At 34.1% G+C, this 18331-nt stretch overlaps 1 protein-coding gene across 1 annotated transcript in view; it reads left to right on the top strand.

Moving 5' to 3' along the window:
* Nucleotides 1–167: 167 nt before the first annotated feature.
* Nucleotides 168–18331, top strand: part of THADA (Thyroid adenoma-associated protein homolog) — a 37164-nt gene continuing 19000 nt past the window's right edge. Inside the window, exons 1-18 of the mRNA XM_080153260.1 lie at nucleotides 168–304; nucleotides 767–870; nucleotides 1094–1190; nucleotides 1607–1676; nucleotides 2070–2220; nucleotides 4974–5073; nucleotides 5389–5485; nucleotides 5668–5831; nucleotides 12956–13042; nucleotides 13709–13866; nucleotides 14285–14432; nucleotides 15350–15725; nucleotides 16232–16355; nucleotides 16484–16566; nucleotides 16664–17022; nucleotides 17131–17475; nucleotides 17583–17713; nucleotides 18020–18222. Of these exons, the coding sequence (XP_080009386.1) occupies nucleotides 205–304; nucleotides 767–870; nucleotides 1094–1190; nucleotides 1607–1676; nucleotides 2070–2220; nucleotides 4974–5073; nucleotides 5389–5485; nucleotides 5668–5831; nucleotides 12956–13042; nucleotides 13709–13866; nucleotides 14285–14432; nucleotides 15350–15725; nucleotides 16232–16355; nucleotides 16484–16566; nucleotides 16664–17022; nucleotides 17131–17475; nucleotides 17583–17713; nucleotides 18020–18222 (2897 nt within the window). The 5' untranslated portion in view covers nucleotides 168–204. The remainder of the gene's footprint in view (nucleotides 305–766; nucleotides 871–1093; nucleotides 1191–1606; nucleotides 1677–2069; nucleotides 2221–4973; nucleotides 5074–5388; nucleotides 5486–5667; nucleotides 5832–12955; nucleotides 13043–13708; nucleotides 13867–14284; nucleotides 14433–15349; nucleotides 15726–16231; nucleotides 16356–16483; nucleotides 16567–16663; nucleotides 17023–17130; nucleotides 17476–17582; nucleotides 17714–18019; nucleotides 18223–18331) is intronic.

Raw genomic sequence — 18331 nt, 5'->3', positions numbered from 1 at the left:
ATCATGCTATTATATTATTCTATAATTATTGACTTATTAAATTGCTGTAAGTAAAGTATTATTTAATTATGAATGTATTTTATTAATGTTTAAATCTACTTAATGTACCTTATTTAATAAAGAAAAATCTAAATATAAAACAATATAACTATGTATATTTTTAGATTTGAAAATGTTAAACTAAAATATAAAAAATTCACTAAAATGGCAACAATGAACTTGAGAAGGGCCACCACTAAGACAAAAGACAAGGGTGGGGCCGGGGGAGGGGATAGGGCACCTGAAAAATTGGCTCCAGATCAAGGTAGGTTGGGGATTAGTAAATGGAGAATAAGTTGTTTTTCTTGTTGCATATTAAAAATTAGTAGGTATAAAAATTTTACTTTGGTTACTAATATTATGTATTGTGCGGATGAAAGGTTTGTGGAATGTGAATTAATTAAAGATAAACTATCTTCAAACTTCCGTCTCTGATTGTGTTTCGTTTGTTTTACTACTAATTTGACATTTTAAAAGAAACTTACCCAATCTTAATAAATCTTACATTTATTCTCAAGGCTCTCATAAAATATTCTTTATTGTGATAGTTTGGTCAAAAGTTTTAAAAGATAGGTAGGTATCCAACAATTGTAAAATCATGCCTAATATTTTTATAACTATCTGCTATGCTCCAAGCCTTTGTCGGCACTTAATGGAAAGCGGGAATATTAGTTTTTAAAAAAATCAATAGATACAACTGTTACTTTATATATGGAATATATTTAAGGTGATATTGAGCAGATAAGCAATGAAAGCCTCCATCTGTTTCTTCCAATACTGACAGCTGAATCTTTAAACAAACAAATTTCAAACATTAAAACCTTATTTCAAGTTAGTATTTTTTTTCTAGCGCAGCTACCATATTTCAGGTTTATCGTTACGTCTGTAGGTTTTAAGAAATAACAATACAATCAATAGCAGTTCTGCAACTTAAAGATTTTAATTATGTTTTAAATACAGAGGCGAAAACATTATATAATAACTTAGAGATTTTAAATACCTACCTACCTAGGAATCTTTACTTTTATATTAAAATTATCATTTTTTATTGTAGGAAAACCTAGATGAAAATATACAGATAATTTGTATAATTGTTGTTCAATGGTGGTTCAATTGTGTTCCTAATAGTCCAGTTAGAAGAGCAATTACAGGTATATACATATTTTTTTCAAATATTATGTAAAAGTGGTAAAATTTATACCTAGATTTCTTTCATTCTAGATGAATTGTAGCATTTTACATTCTTTATATGCAGTATGTTTTATTTACTAAATTAAAAGTAATCTTTATTTAACAAACAAACCCTTAGGGAAAATGAATTACCTACTTAAGATTAAATTCTGTCAAGGAAAAGTGGTCGACTTATGCAATAATTTTGATTTGATTAAAACCACTGTATTTAAGAGTTTACATAGAATGGTAGATTAGTCAATAATGCCCTTGTATAAGAATAAAGAATCTTTTTTGAATAGCCTACTAATAGTAATATAAGAGGGCTCCTTCAAAATATATAATAATATAATTTTTTTCATGTCTTCATCTGAAACTAAAATTGTAATAATTCTAGGTTGTTTAAATCAAGTAAAAGATGAAAAATATAATGAGTTAATTATTGAGCAAATTTCAAGAAGATTAAAGTAAGTGCTAAAACTTATTTTTTATTGTTAATAATTATCTTAAATATTTATAAGAATAGGGGTCATCTCAAAAAAAAACTTCTCGTAAAATGCCTATCTTATAAAATGCCCACTACATTTTTAAGATAAATCCTTGTTTTATTTCTAGCGAAATTCAATAGATTAATAAGAATATATTTTTATATCACGAATATGTCACAATTTTATCATCTCTATTTGGTTTGTCAAATGCTTAAGTTATATAAAAAAATATTTTGTTATGTCTAAAATAAGATATTTTACACCTTTGATGTTTCTTACTTTTTTACATTTACATAACTCGATCTCTTTCATCAAGCATATTCGTTAATTTCTTTGAACATGCATCCTTAACTTATTTAAAATATTTAACAGGAATGATTGTGAGGAAAGTGAGGGAGAAGAAGTGAACAGTTTAATCAAGAATATTTACAAGTGTATGGATAACTTTAAGTCAGGAGAGTTGGCTATCATTCAACAAATAGGGGCTGTTGTACCCTTCATTCAGAATACTTTACAAGAAAAGGTACCTATATTATTCATTTTATCTATAGTAAAACATTTTTATCAGTTAGTATCTTATTTGATACGAGTTAACTAGAAGTTTACATACATTACCTCTTTTAAAACTAAGTTTTTTCCCTTTTATATGATAGGTAAAAGTTTGTCCATAAGATTTCTTAATTTATGTCGATGAATAATCATTACTTATCTGTGTGTTTATATATTTCCACTGTCAATATGAATCATGATTTGAGAAAAAATTCTACATTTTGCACTAGTTATATGATTTATTCAAAATTTCAGTTTATTTTACAGGTACTAAAGCATGTTTTAATTGTTGCAATGGAAGTTTATTATTACAAATATTTACAAGATGTTATATCTAAACCCTGGACAAACATCATTGTTAACAGTGGCGTGCGAACCGAAGGGGGCATTTGGGGCAATCGCCCCCCCCTAGCGATCAAAACGCCCCCCCCTGCCCCCCCCTAGCCACCGCCCCCCCTGCCCCCCCTAAATGTTGAAAAATGCCCCATTTTGCCCCCCCCTGGTCAACAAAAATGCCCCTTTTTGCCCCCTACCCTACAAAAAGCAAAACTATCCCAGTTTCCAAAAAAAAGATCAAGAAATACTCAACAAAAAAAATTTGGCGCTTCATGCCAAACAGACAGTTACTATTCGTTTAACCTTACCAAATTTTTTAATTAGTGTAGAAATTAGGTTATAATCTTTTTTCACTGAACATAACAAACCAGGTAATAGGAAGTATTTTATTTTGTATAATATAAACTTTTTACCAAAGAAATTTTGTACATCCCCAATGATGATACACAAAATTACCCCTTATATAGATTACAATTAGTGGATGAAATGTATGGAAACTCGACTAAATTAACCAACCAATCAAAATTCCATTAAAGTCCCCAAAGTTGTTAAGCCAACGAATAAGAAAATTTTATATGAAATATTGGGGACTAATAAATAATAAATAAATAAATAAGTAATAAATAGCCCAAAAACCCCTCCCTCCCTGCATATTTGAAGAAAAAAATTTGCGCTTCGCGCCCTTTCTAATGGTTTCTGCTTTTTATCACATTGTATATTTTGTTTTTATTTCTATAAAAACTGGTGTAAACAACAAATATTTAATCAAAAAGTTATTTTATATAAAAAAGAAACAGCGTTGAAATTTATCTAAGCCTTTTTCTCAACACTGTATGTCTGTCTAAATGAATAACTATTTATGATGTCATATTATTTTCAGGATAAGTTTCTCATTTTTTTTGTGTTCATACCCTTACAAAAAGACATGTTTTTTTATGGCAATTTTCATTAAAAACCCTTAAAACTAACTACACTCTATATTCCTAACTTGATAAAATATGCCACTCTTGTTGTCTTTAATTGATTTTAGTTCAAAGAGGGAGTAAATATTTTTAGGTGCGCTTCACGCATCGCCCTTATAAATCATTGGAAACACCACTTAATCAAAAATTAACAGAGTTTTAAAGTGCCATTTAAAGAGGGTAGGATATGTTGATATAACTTTTTAGCTTCCCTATAATTCAATATGGCTGTCAGTACGTAAGTCTAAGGGGTAAATGTTATTTTTTCAACTGCAATTAAAGATAGAAGGCTAAAACTTAATGTTAACATTCCCATCATTATGGAGTATAATTAACTATTAAAAATTCATGGAGGTCGGACTGCTTTTCAGGACGTTTTTGGCTATTTTTGTATCTTTTAAATTTTGGGTATAGTCCCTTTTGTGACATAGCCTCTTATAGTGCATTTCGTCGTATTTTCACAGTAGCTTTTCACCTATTTATAGCTCCTGCGGGGCCAATTGCCTAACCCCTGACCTAACTTAACCTTTTATTTATATATCTGTAGATGAAAGGACAAGTATTTTTTTTATTTTTTACATAGTTCTTTATATCTTTGGTTTTTATGGTATGATAAATTTTTTTGTGGATTATAAGATTTTAAAAAATAAAATTTCTCGCTGTTTCGAGCATCCAGTATGTAATTTACTTTGACTGTCATCACACAACATACAGGAAAAAGGATTTGTGACTGTTTCTATCTAAAATATATATTTTTTTCAACAGATGCTCTTTAAATCTACTTGTCTGTATTCTTATTAATGATTTTTTGTGCTTTGCTACTTAAAGATGTTGTCATCCTTGTTGTCATACAATAAAGAAATATTTAAAATCAGTTTTACATATTAGGTTAATTTTTGGTAAATTATTTCCAAAATGAGTGTTTTTATCTCCCCCCCCCCCCCAAATTTTTTTAATGGGGTTATTCATCCTTTCTGCTGAAATTTTATTACATCCCCTTACACCTATAAAAAAAAGTTTTGTGGTGGGGAGGGGGGGGGGGAAGGTTAAATTATCTTCTGTACTCTTTTCTCGAAGATGCTTTCTAGCTCCCTTCCCTTCGGTCATTGCAGGGTGGGGAGAAGGGATGGGGGAGAAGAGATGGGGGGGGGGGGGAAGAGATTGGGGGGGAAGAGATGGGGGATATAAATGGGAAATAGGGATGGGGGAAGGGATAAGGACTAGAAGGCCCATAATCAAATAATCCCACCCCTTAAAACGCCCTTATTTAAAATTAGTATATATAATCAAAATGCCCCCCCCTAAAGCAAAGTGCCCCCCCGGGGCACTTTGCTTTAGGGGGGGGCAAAATTTTAAAAAATCTTCAAAATGCCCCCCCCTAGACAAAGTGCTTCGCACGCCACTGATTGTTAATGGAAATGATATTTAGATAGAAGGAGTATGTGAAGAGGATGTTACCCCAGTAGATAAAGCTGCCCTGACTGACCAGGCGTTGGAAATTATCAGAGGCTTGGTGGCTGTAACTAAAGGTAGGCTTTTTCTCTTCACATCTTTAATTTTCATACTTATTGCTTTTTTTTCGGCTCCAATTTAATAGAGTTCTTATAACGAGAGATGAAATATAACCTTGCAAAGGTTGATATCCAAGGAATAAGATGAATAATCTAACTTCTTACATAATTATGTCCTTAGGTAACATTCAGATTAACAAAATAGGTAGAGGTAACAAGTCTTTGCTTTTTTTGGAATGCTGGGATTCAAATCACATTAAAATTAAATTAAAAATTCTTTCTTTTACATATTCTATAAAAAAGAATTTATTTCAAAAGATATTTTTATTTTAGGAAGATTTGAAGCAATTGATAAAGAGTTAAAATCAGAGCTGCAGACATTTATGTTCCAGATTATTTACCACGGCTCCTTACCACTTGATTTGCGCAGGAATAAATCCATTAAATGATATTATTTATATATATTAATAGATTTTCCCTCAACAAAATAAGAATTGTGTACCTACCCAACTTATACAACTTTATGGTTGATAACATGCAAAAATTTTAATTAATGATTATCTACAATTCTTTGAATTGAAATAATGAATTTTAATGGATGTATACAAACAGTAATGCTGGTATAGTTTACATTGGAAGCATAATCCAGGAAACAGAAAAGATATTCACACTCTTGGAATCTACGAATGCTTCAGAAGAAAAAAGCGGGAAAAATGGCGCGAAACTTTGTCTGGCACATGGAGTATTGTCATGCTTTTCTCTTCAGCAATTAGCAGGTGAGATAAAATCAACCTTATTCGACGTTCACTCAAAGCCCAAAAATAATGAACTTATAAGTGTATTAAACTGTATATAAGACATTTGCGAATATATTGATACCATTAATTTGCCTCTTAGATAGAAAAAAGTATGTTTTTTTAATATTTTTATCTTGCTACAAATCAAATTTCAAATTTAAGTCACCAAAAATGCTAAACTAATTTTTGCTCTAGAAGAATCAATTTTTGGAGTTAGAAAGTGCTTAATACCTCATTTTAATCGCCTGGCATTGCTTTATAATATACAGGTAATGACTTAGTTTTTTATGGAACAGCTGACTAATAAATCGAGGTTTTGTGATAAACCCACTTTTGTTGTTGCTCCATAAATGATATTTTTTTCCCCAATTTTTTTGGCTGTAAAGAAGCTTTATATATTCATATAACATCCACCTAAATTTGACTTTTGATATTTTATTTATAACATCACCAGAGGGAATTGAATTTTGGAAAAAAATATCAATTTATATTTTACACTGCTATGCATTGTTCTTGTTCTTGTTTCTAAAAAAAAATTATATTATAAAAAAGAGAATTATTTAACGCTTCTATAGGTATGTTTATCATTTTTCTAGGCTAAATATAACTATAATAAGACCATTTTAAAGTTAGACATCATAACATATTAACACAATTATTGAATGGGTCTGTATTATTAAGCTGGCAACTCTTAAAACAGCTGCATTTCATTATCCTATTATATATAATAATTATTATATGTATAAACACACTTAATTTTTTAACTTTTTTATTGATGGAATACATATGTTTCTCTATAAAAATAGATCATCAGTTCCAATTAAGATGTATAAAATAAGAGTTAAAAAAAATATACATATATATGTCAATGCATTTTGAATCATTTTAAAAGACTAAATAAGAAAGAAGTGTTAGAAAATTGTGCCCCCTGCGGGTTTTTTTACTGCTTATATCCTCTTGGGGTTGGGGGGGAATTAGCATCTTTATATAAAAAGGGGGAGGTGTTAAAAGAGAATTTTTAAAGAGAAAAAAATAGGTCATATTTTATCATTTGCAGTTTTACAAATTAATACATATTATTTAAAGCTTTTTTGTCTGTAGCTTAAGATTTCGGTAAAGTATAAGGCTATTTTACTAATTTCCTTACTCCTTTAATTACAGAGCTCCTAGATGCTTGGAGCGCAGCTGCTAGTAAACAAACAAAGTAAAACGATTCCTGAATAATTGATTTACAATTTTAAAAAGCAAAACATTTTTACAATTAGGATGTGTATATCCACGCCATGGTTAGCTCTTATTGTTAATTCAGGCGTGTTAGAATTAATCTTAAATGTTGGAAGATGATTTTTGTAGCAGTAAGGTACTTAGCAACTTTATAATCATTACTTTATGTAAAGGGATGTCCCGGGGGGGGGGGGGGGGTTAGGGGGTTAAGGGTTATTAATTAATTTGGGGCAACCCCATAATTTTTAAATTTTTAATTTTTAATCTTCCCCTCTCCCCCCCCCCCCCAAAAAAAAATATAAAAAGCTTTGACGTCCTTGCCTCTATTACATAAAGATTTCCCTTACAAAATAAACATGGGGATGCCCAAATTTAGATATTTCAATTTCCCCACCCCTTCCCCCCCCAAATCAAAAAGCTTGGACATCCTTGATTATGTAAGCTCATTTAAAACATACTGAAATCAATTTGTGTACAACAATTATCCTATTTAGTTTTTTAGTAGTGAAGCTACTCTATAATTCATCTGTATGTCTGTCCATTGGTATGTCTGTCTGTCTGAGACAGAAAGGGGAAAACGAGATTTTCTCGGCTTCTATAAAAGATAGAAGGCTGAAATTTTATGGATTGAATATTCTCTCTCTCTATCAATACTCCATATTTTCATCAAGTTTCATTAGGATTTGCCAAAAAACTGGGGTGGGCTATATCGATTTCTACATTTCAAGTTTTCATGATTTTCTCTACTCCTATTCAAGATAGATGGTTGAAATTCAGGGATTGAATACTTTGATATTTTGCATAATTTTATGAAGTTTTATTGAGATTTACTTATTGGGGTTCTACCTCAAACATAAGAGTCCCAAATGTCGGAGTGGACAAATGCAGGAGTCCTAAACATCGGAGTGGACAAACGTAAGAATGGGACAAACGTCAGAGTGGACAAACATCAAGGTGGATAAACATCGGAGTGGAAAACATTGGAGTGGACATTGCTTAAATAAAACCTAGGAGTGTCTACTATTTTAATAATATTACAATTTTGAAATTTTTTATACCCCTGTCTACAAAATAATGACTATGGCTGCAGCGCTCAGCCCCCTAGCCTATATCCTAACCTAACCTAACTAAGAAAAGTAACAGGACGAAGGTAGGGGGGGCTGTGTTTGTATAAAAAAAATTCAAAATTGACAAAAAAGTTTGGGACTCCTGTGTTTGTCCACTCCGACGTTTGTCCCAAAAATCCTGCGTTTGTCCACTCATCCACGTTTGGGACTCATGCATTTGTCCCTCCAATGTTTTTCCACTCCTACATTTGGCATGGAACCAATTATTGGTTGGGGTGCTAGTTTGATTCCTAGATTTGTAAGTTATAAGGATTTTCTTTACTCCTATTAAAAATAATTTAAAAGGCTGGGTTTATACCCCCCATAATATATTAAGGGGGGTGATTACCCCCATCTCTAAAAAAATTACCCTTTTAAAAGCACCTCCCCCTAGATACTCCTGCACTCCCCCCTGTAGTGACTAGGCCAACTTTATGGTCTCTGGTTTCAGGAAGCTGATTCAATTATGAGAAGTTCACATTATAAGAGCACTCTTATAGCATCCTCTCTATTAGCATTACATGTGTAATGCATTATAGACAGACAAATAGATATTGTGAGGGATCCTACACTTTATAACACCTTGATTTGCATGGTAAAAATTGTTCCAATAGTTCTTGATATTGATATTTTATTTAAAAATTACAATAACTTGAATAAATTGATGTTTAAAAAATGCTGAAATTATAGTTATATTTAGACTAGAAAAAATGATTTACATACCTATAGAAGCATTAAATAATTCTCTTTTTAATTATAAAAATATTTTTTAGAAACAAGAATGAGAACAATGCATAGCAGTGTAAAATATAAATTGATATTTTTTTCAAAATTCCAAAACTATCCAGGGTCCTATAAGAAGCATCCATAAAACACAGAACTCAATAGGTACTGTAATTGTCAAAATCTTAAGCTGAAGACAAAAAAGATACTACTTTATATAATAGGATAATGAAATGCAGCTGTTTTAAGAGTTGCCAGCTTAATAATACAGACCGATTCAATAATTGTGTTAATATGTTATGATGTCTAACTTTAAAATGGTCTAATTATAGTTATATTTAGCCTAAAAAAATGATAAACATACCTATAGAAGCGTTAAATAATTCTCTTTTTTATAATATAATTTTTTTTTAGAAACAAGAACAAGAACAATGCATAGCAGTGTAAAATATAAATTGATATTTTTTTCCAAAATTCAATTCCCTCTGGTGATGTTATAAATAAAATATCAAAAGTCAAATTTCGGTGGATGTTATATGAATATATAAAGCTTCTTTACAGCCAAAAAAATTGGGGAAAAAAATATCATTTATGGAGCAACAACAAAAGTGGGTTTATCACAAAACCTCGATTTATTAGTCAGCTGTTCCATAAAAAAACAAGTCATTACCTGTATATTATAAAGCAATGCCAGGCGATTAAAATGAGGTATTAAGCACTTTCTAACTCCAAAAATTGATTCTTCTAGAGCAAAAATTAGTTTAGCATTTTTGGTGACTTAAATTTGAAATTTGATTTGTAGCAAGATAAAAATATTAAAAAAACATACTTTTTTCTATCTAAGAGGCAAAATAATGGTATCAATATATTCGCAAATGTCTTCACACCCCTCCTTAACCGAACTTTAGATTAAAAAAATTTTCCAACCATTCGGACAATTGGGCGTTCAAATAGGACCTAGTGGTAGTTAGAATCAGTTGAGAACAAAATCCCAGCCGTTCCTTCTTGCCAGATATCGCCATTTTAAGATTTTAAGTAAAATTACACTAAATATCCAAATACAAACTTAAGTCTTCTTTCATTTTTTTAGTATAATTTTAGTTAGACAGCCCAAAAACAAAGTATCTTTGCTCCTGTGGCCAAACTGACTGCCTGGAACTCCTAACAGAGAGTGCCTTTATGTGTTAACACAAGTAGGGATTTGAACCCATTCCCAAAACTAACCAAAGTGGAATAGCTGTGTATTACAGCATGAGGTCAGTATTTTCACCACTGACAGATGGAAGGCAAGGCCTATCCTAACCAGAAACCCGATCATTCACCCACAGGCCCCAGTGGAGCACCTTGGAGGTCTGCACCACATGTTTTCTGGGGTGTTGCTCACCTGCATCCATGAATCGGGCAGGTTGAGACCTAATGGTGCCCTCAGACTCCCAGTAACCCTGCCATTTGGCCCAAGCTTAGAATAATGTCACACACCTGGTCCCGTGAAATGGGCTGTGAGATGTACCCCTGCCAATCACAGATCAGCACAGCCGCCATGGAAGGATAGCTGCAGGTGGTGGGCCGCATACCTTCACTCAAGATGCAAGTTAGTCCTATTCTGATCTAGATCCTCCAGGAGTTCATCTTGAACTATGCCCTGAGCCTGGGAGGGTTCTTTCTGAGGGAGTTGGGGACACCATAACTGTTTGACAAACCTGAGCTGATGGTATGGATCAATAGGGAGAGTAGCCATGGTCGCCCCTTCTCACATTAAGCAAGTGGTCCCAGCCCTGCCAAGCCTGGGGAAGGCCCAGGGCCCCTCCCACAACCAGCTGCTGAAGACAAGAAGACCTCTAGCTGTAAAATCAACTGTCTGGCCAGGGCAGCTTTCAAGGAGCACCTGTTCAGAGCTGACTGATGACCAGGATATGGGTGGCGACTAGCGTGAAGTTCTTGGCCATTCCCATCAAGATAGGGGCCAGGGCCCCCCAGAAGGAGAAACTGGACAGGGGCTATTCTTAGTTTACACCCCCATGGTGTTCAATGTGCCTCCAGGAGGTGCGACTGCATCAAACGGCCCCCCAGGAGAGTGATGGTGGTCAAGACCAGGCCTAACTTCCAGTGCAGGGGCCTGACTATGGGAACTGCCGGTAAAACTTTAACAAGGAGCATATTTAAGAGGGTATCCAGAGGGGCATGCATTGCCTGAGCCCAATAATGTAATATACAGCTATTCCACCATGGATAGTTTCAAACAGTAACTGTGTCCCCACCTCCCTTAGAAAGAACCCTCCCAGGTTCAGGGCATAGTTCAATATGCACACCACCATGATCTCCATCAAGACCAAGATCAGGGTAGTGCTTACTTGCATCTTGATTGAAGGTATGCTGCCCACCACCTGCAGCTATCCTTCCATGGTGGCTGTGCTGATCTGTGATTGACAGGGGATCATCTTGGTCAGCTCTAAAATGACCTCATGAAATTTGATGGGGACAAGGGCTGTGGCTGGCAGTGGCTTCATGAAAGCTGCCCTGGCCAGACAGTTGATTGTACAACTAGAGCGCTTCTTGCCTTCAGTCGCTGCATGGTTGTGGGAGGGGCCCTGGGTCTTCCCCAGGCTTGGCAGGGCTGGGACCACTTGCTTAATGTGAGAAGGGGCAACCATGGCTACTCTCCCTATTGATCCATACCATCAGCTCGGGTTTGTCAAACAGTTATGGTGTCCCTCAGAAAGAACCCTCCCAGGCTCAGGGCATAGTTCAAGATGAACTCCTGGAGGATCAAGATCAGAATAGGGCTAACTTGCATCTTGAGTGAAGGTAAGCGGCCCACCACCTGCAGCTATCCTTCCATGGCGGCTGTGCTGATCTGTGATTGGCAGGGGAACATCTCACAGCCCATTTCACGGGACCAGGTGTGTGACATTATTCTAAGCTTGGCCTAAATGGCAGGGTTACTGGGAGTCTGAGGGCACCATTAGGTCTCAACCTGCCCAATCCATGGATGCAGGTGAGCAACACCCCAGAAAACATGTGGTGGAGACCTCCAAGGTGCTCCACTGGGGCCTGTGGGTGAATGATCGGGTTTCTGGTTAGGATAGGCCTTGCCTTCCATCTGTCAGTGGTGAAAATACTGACCTCATGCTGTAATACACAGCTATTCCACTTTGGTTAGTTTTGGGAATGGGTTCGAATCCCTACTTGTGTTAACACATAAAGGCACTCTCTGTTAGGGACTCCAGGCAGTCAGTTTGGCCACAGGAGCAAAGATACTCTGTTTTTGGGCTGTCTCACTAAAATTATACTAAAAAAATGAAAGAAGACTTAAGTTTGTATTTGGATATTTAGTGTAATTTTACTTAAAATCTTAAAATGGCGATATCTGGCAAGAAGGAACGGCTGGGATTTTGTTCTCAACTGATTCTAACTACCACTAGGTCCTATTTGAACGCCCAATTGTCCGAATGGTTGGAAAATTTTTTTAATCTAAAGTTCGGTTAAGAAGGGGTGTGTCTTATATACAGTTTAATACACTTTTAAGTCCATTATTTTTGGGCTTTGAGTGAACGTCGAATAAGGTTGATTTTATCTCAGGTATAAAACTAGCCAACAAAAACTGGTAGTATACAATCAAGAATCCACGTATTTTACCTATATTAGCCTGTATTCGAAAATTCAATTTTAATTCGTGTTGTTTTGAGAATATCTAGATTTGAAATTTATATTCTTAATTATACTTATTAAGTTCTTTAATGCGTCATTTTTCAGTAAATTGGTATCAAGAGCATTTTAAAGGTTGCTATTTTTTTTGTTCTTTAATAATGTTAATTGTCATTTTTATACCTATTCAACCATAAAAATTACAAATTACATTATATTATTGTTTAACCTACGAACCGCGTAATTAAAGTTATTTCTTCTGTAATTTGATTAAAATCAATCAACAGAGAATTTATAAATCTGATATCCCACTCTTCTTAGAGCCTGAACGCGTTCTATCTGCCTTTCATACCTAGTAAGATTTCACTAGTTAACTTGAATTAGTAAAAAGATCATTTTATTTAGAAAAGAGTGAAACAGGAGAAACCTTTATGTATTTGTTGCTAAAGATGTATCTAAATCTCTCTCAATCTAATCATGACACTGGAATAGGTAAGGAAATTGATATTCAGTTTAAATAATATATACTTAAGTTACCCTATGTGTGTCCAGTATGATCTAGCTCATAACTTAGTAGGATTACAATACAGGGGTGTATATTCTACATGGGGTCCCCGGTTCAGGGGGGGGGGGGGAATATAAAATAAGTGGTTGGAGGGGAAAAAAATGTAAAAATTAAGAAAACTTAAAACATTTTTTCCTTTTCCCCCCCTCCTTGGTGAAAAAAAATGTGTGGTAGGAGGGAAAAAATAAATAAAATATAGAGTTCTTTAAGTATTTTTCCATTTTCCCCCCTACTTGTTGAGAAAAAACTAGGGGGGGGGGGGGGGAATTTAAAAAATTGTCGCCGGGAAAAAAAAAAAATCTTGTGCAGAATATATTATACACCCCTGTTACAATATTACGGAAAGATTTTTATTGGTCTTGGTAGGTTTTAGATTTTTGATGGGAGGCGATTTGAATAACTCTTTCATTAACTAAGAAATATTTCCTTAGGAAAATAACAGCCACCCCTCCGTTCCTTATCTAACAATCCTTTTTATTTTTTACTAATATATTTTTAATTATGGAAAAGCTAAGAGCGGACATATTGGTTCATTTTAAAAAGTCGGTATTGCATAGGTACATTGTCATGATGATGGAGAAAAATAATTTTAGTACTTGGATGCAGCCGAGGGCTAATGACCTGGTCTGGTAAGCTTGTTGACATGTGCAAGCAGGATCTGGTTGAGTTTTGTAGCCTGCTGGAGCAAGCTCTGGACTATACCTGGAATCATTTTGAACACCAGATAGATTCTGTCAAGCATAATACTAAGGTAAATGTTTCTCTATTATCACACTTTAGATTTTCATTGATAGTTTTTCAAACAAATCGATTGCAATGCGTCCACTTAAAGACAGTAAAAAGAGGTTTTTAAGTAGATATGTAGATTTAAAGTTAAAATAGCGAAAACTACTTTTTTCCATAGAGGGAGGGGATATTTGACTGTAATTTGCACTGGTGCCCTAAGTTTTTTAACCATGCTAACTTATTTGGTAGCCCAAAAACTTCTACGGAATTTAGTTTATCATCATAGAACATTTACATCAACCCAACTTCTATTGTCTTAAGAACCCTTAAACTTTCAGAATAAGTTTATACTAGGTACCAAACGGTTAGTTGTCTTATTTAAGTAAAGGCTAAACCAGGAGAAATAAAATTCCTAGATTTTTAAATATGATAAACCTTTTTAGGATTACTTGACAAGTATGATCCAAGTATTGCAAAGTCTTGGCAGCTCTGGTGAAGAATTGATAAGCAAATACCTAAAACAGACCCTTGCACTACCCCTTCACAAGAAGGCCAGGTTTCCAGCACTATCTACTCTTATCAAATGTGGAGGTATGTTAGTTGTATAGAAGGGGGGGGGAAGTTTGTACACTTATAGGAAATAAAAATTCAGTACCAAAGTTTGGGAAGGTCGTATGGGCTTGTTTTTAAAGTTATCAACCTAATTCTTTTTGTAGGCTCTCTTATATGACTTGATATACACGGAAAACTTTGAAAATTGAATTTTGGGACTTTCCCTCTAGGGGCTAGTGGGGCAAAAGACCCCCCGAAACACTAAAATTTTAAGTTATGAGCTTATTTTTAAAGATATCGAGCTAATTTTTTAAATGGAACCTTTTATTACATAGATGAGTTGATTAGCCACCCCATATTTCATTTTTGCACTTTACTTCTAGGGGCTTTTGGAGTAAAACAACCCCCCCAAGTACAAAATTTATAAGTTTTGAGCTTACATGCCCCTAGAGGTAAGGTGCAAAAATGAAATATGGGATGGCTAATCAACTCATTTATGCAATAAAAGCTTCCATTTAAAAAATCAGCTCGATATCTTTAAAAATAAGCTCATAACTTAAAATTTTAGTGTTTTGGGGGGTCTTTTGCACCACTAGCCCCTAGAGGGAAAGTCCCAAAATTCAATTTTCAAAGTTTTCCGTGTATATCAAGTCATATAAGAGAGCCTACAAAAAGAATTAGGTTGATAACTTTAAAAACAAGCCCATACGACCCTCCCAAACTTTGGTACTGAATTTTTATTTCCTTTAAGTGTACAAACTTCCCCCCCCCTTATTTTTAGAAGAATCCTTGCAATGAACACATTACACACTCAATTAATATTTATTTAGTTTAGACCTAAACTTATTGTTGGAAAACATAAAATACTGCTTGATAGTTTAATTGTAACAGTATTAATTATAATTTTAATCAAAAGTAACAATAGGAAAAGAAAGTAGTTTTTCACAATATTTTAGGTTTGGATCAAATTCTAGAAGTGCAGCCAAACTTTCGACATGTAATCCTTGCCATGTCGGAAGAATATGCACTTGTCGGTCCTTTGTCAGATTTATACGAAAATATAATCAAGATTGACTTCAAGAAAAACAAAGATGATCTAAAACCTTGGTATAAAGACACAGTACATCCGCTGGTTAAACAGCTGATGATGACGTCACAGAGCTTAGGCAGCAGTCAGCTGTCACGCAGTCTGTTGGGAAAGTGCGGTAAATTGGCGCCAAATTTGGTGGAGATGATATTTGAGGCTGAGCCACAGTTGCAGGGTAAGCCAGGACTGTTCTGTCTTAAACTTGGAAGAGAACTGGGGATACCATGGAAATTTGAGAAACACAGGTATGGAAATATTTTTTTTTATAAAATAATAATATTGTTTCTAAACATACAATAATAAATAAGTACGCAGCCAAAGAATTTCTGCCAAGGATATGCAAGTCGGGTTAGGTAATAATGAGTAAGATCAAGTTATGGAGATGCGGTTCTAATATAGTATCAGTCTAATATTAGGAGATCAACCAAAAAACAATCCCAGTTTCTCATCCATGTGGGTTAGAAAATTATAGTAAACACTATGAAAGTTTTTTCAAGTTACTGTACAGTATGGTTTTAAAACCTTTTGATTGGAACCGGTTTTTAGCCATACTGAAAATTCATGTATTGTATCGTATTACAGATTATTTTCTACAAATAATGAAATACAAATCATAATATTTATTCCAGTTTTGTTAGCTCGGGCCTTCGGTCCCTCAGGGATAACAAAACTGTTAATTATGATAATAATTTTCTCATTACTATCCGCGGAAAGCTGTCTACAATATGATGCGAAAAATAACTATTGTCAGGGATCTTCTGGAGAAAAGTAATCGCAGTACAGATATAGATGAAAGATTGCAGACTTTATCTTTGTTGGCAGAATCTCACAGTTCTGTTGAAGTATTTTCTCAGCCTGAACTTGATTTAATTCAGGTAAGGAGTTTTTTCGAATCTTTGATACTCAAGACACATCTGTTTATTTTAAATGTAAATAGTAAAGTTATTGGTTTTACATGAAAATGTTCTTGCATGTTATGGTAAGATATATGGATATCTTTTAGGACCTTATTGAAGATAACCTGTCAATGACACAGCCAGCAAGCAGACACGAGTTCCAAGCTCACATCAAGAAAATTTTTACAAGGCATAACCACCAAAATTTTATAACAAGCTCTTTTTCTCCCTAATATATTTTATTAATAGTCCATATATTTTTTATTTTTGATGGTTTATTAATACAGAATCTATGACGGTGCGCTGACATTGTTGAAAAAGCTGACAATGCCTAAGTTTGAAAAAGACGCCCAAATTTTAAACACATGTGTCAAACAATATAATTGTTTTATCAACACAATTATCGTCATATGCTGTGATAACATGTTCCCGGGATCTAATTTTGCAAGACGCGGAACTGTCCTTGAAATTTTGACCTTGTTGCATGAAATTTTCAAACTTGATACGCCGCCATCTTGGTTAGATTTGGCGGGAAGTTTGAGTAAAAATGCCGCGAAATCTCTGTACACTCAACTTTACGATTCCTATGAGAATAATAAAGCTAAGTCACTTATGCTTTTGAAAAGTCTTCCACCACATCTTTTAGGTTATTTTTTTAAATAATATTTGATATTGATAAACTTTTTTTTATCTTTTATCATAATTGATATCACAACATAAACAGTAAACATCAGATCTAATTTCATATATTTAGGTCTTACAAATCCAAACAAAGTAAAGGAGATATTACAAGAAGCAACCCAGCTAATTAGAAGTAACAAACCTAGCAGCTGCTTGACTGCAGGCTATCTGTTCAAGCTGATTTTAACAGCTCCTGCAACTGCTTGGGCATTTGCAGATGAGCTAGGACTAAAACATGCAGACCATAAGAAGGTTGAGCTGTATGCTGTAGTTTATGTGCGAAATTTGTTATCAAAGCAGCTGTCTGTAGCTAAAGACGACCTTTTGTACGCAGCTGCATTTGACCCAATGTACGGGGCAATACACGTGATAAGATGTATTTATGCTGAACTTGCTCTTAAAGAGAAGGGTTTAACAGGTACATGAAATATTCATTTTAAAAATATAATATAGAAATTATAACTTAAAAAAAATCCTAATTCCTGCATGTAGTTTTCAATATTTAAAATGCATGCATGTTATCAGATAATACAGAGATGACAGCCACTTGGACCGACCTGACAAAAGATCTTATCGACCTTGGATACCAAGTATGGAAGGTTGTGGCTCCTGTGGTCGCCAGTGATTCTCCTGAAGGACACCTTCCTATGGATAATGTAAGATTTACATTTTTTATTTTGTTAAACTCATTAAGATTATATTTTATTTGGCATTCAGCAAACAATAGAAGAAAAATAAACTTTGAAGTTTGATCCTTGAAACCGTAGAGTAAACTCTAGAAAAAGACCCCTTACTTTTAATTAGTATACCTATCAAGTAGGAACTGCAAGTCTGCAGGGCACTAGTACTCTGCTAAGCTCCTATTACCCAAACTTGACCTAACCTTTCAGTTATAATTTCCAAGTGTCTTTATAGCCAAAAATATTCATATGATAAAAGATTATTAGAATTTTGATAATCAGGATACAGAAGCAGTAAAGAAGCTACAAAAGGTAGTAGACCAATCTCTTACCAGCAAACAGATTAGAAGACCTTACAAGCTGCAAGACACGCCTGGCATTGAATGCAAGATCCTAGATAAATATGTAGCTAAAGAAGTATTTCCTGACGAAATTGCTGAAGATATTCTTGAGGATCTTGTTAATCTTTCTGTTGGTGATGTCAAGTATGTTTATTTTAGAATTTCTTCTTTTTTTCCTTATATCATAAACCAGCTACGCCTCAAGGGACCATCTCACACTCTCAATAGTCGTTTTAAAAAGAAAATGACATTC

Source organism: Acartia tonsa, chromosome 3 (genome assembly GCF_053477335.1).
Source record: "Acartia tonsa isolate MP-2025a chromosome 3, ASM5347733v1, whole genome shotgun sequence".
Lineage (NCBI taxonomy): Eukaryota > Metazoa > Arthropoda > Copepoda > Calanoida > Acartiidae > Acartia > Acartia tonsa.
Note: the sequence above shows the minus strand (reverse complement) of the source record. Positions and strands in the feature narration are given on the sequence as shown.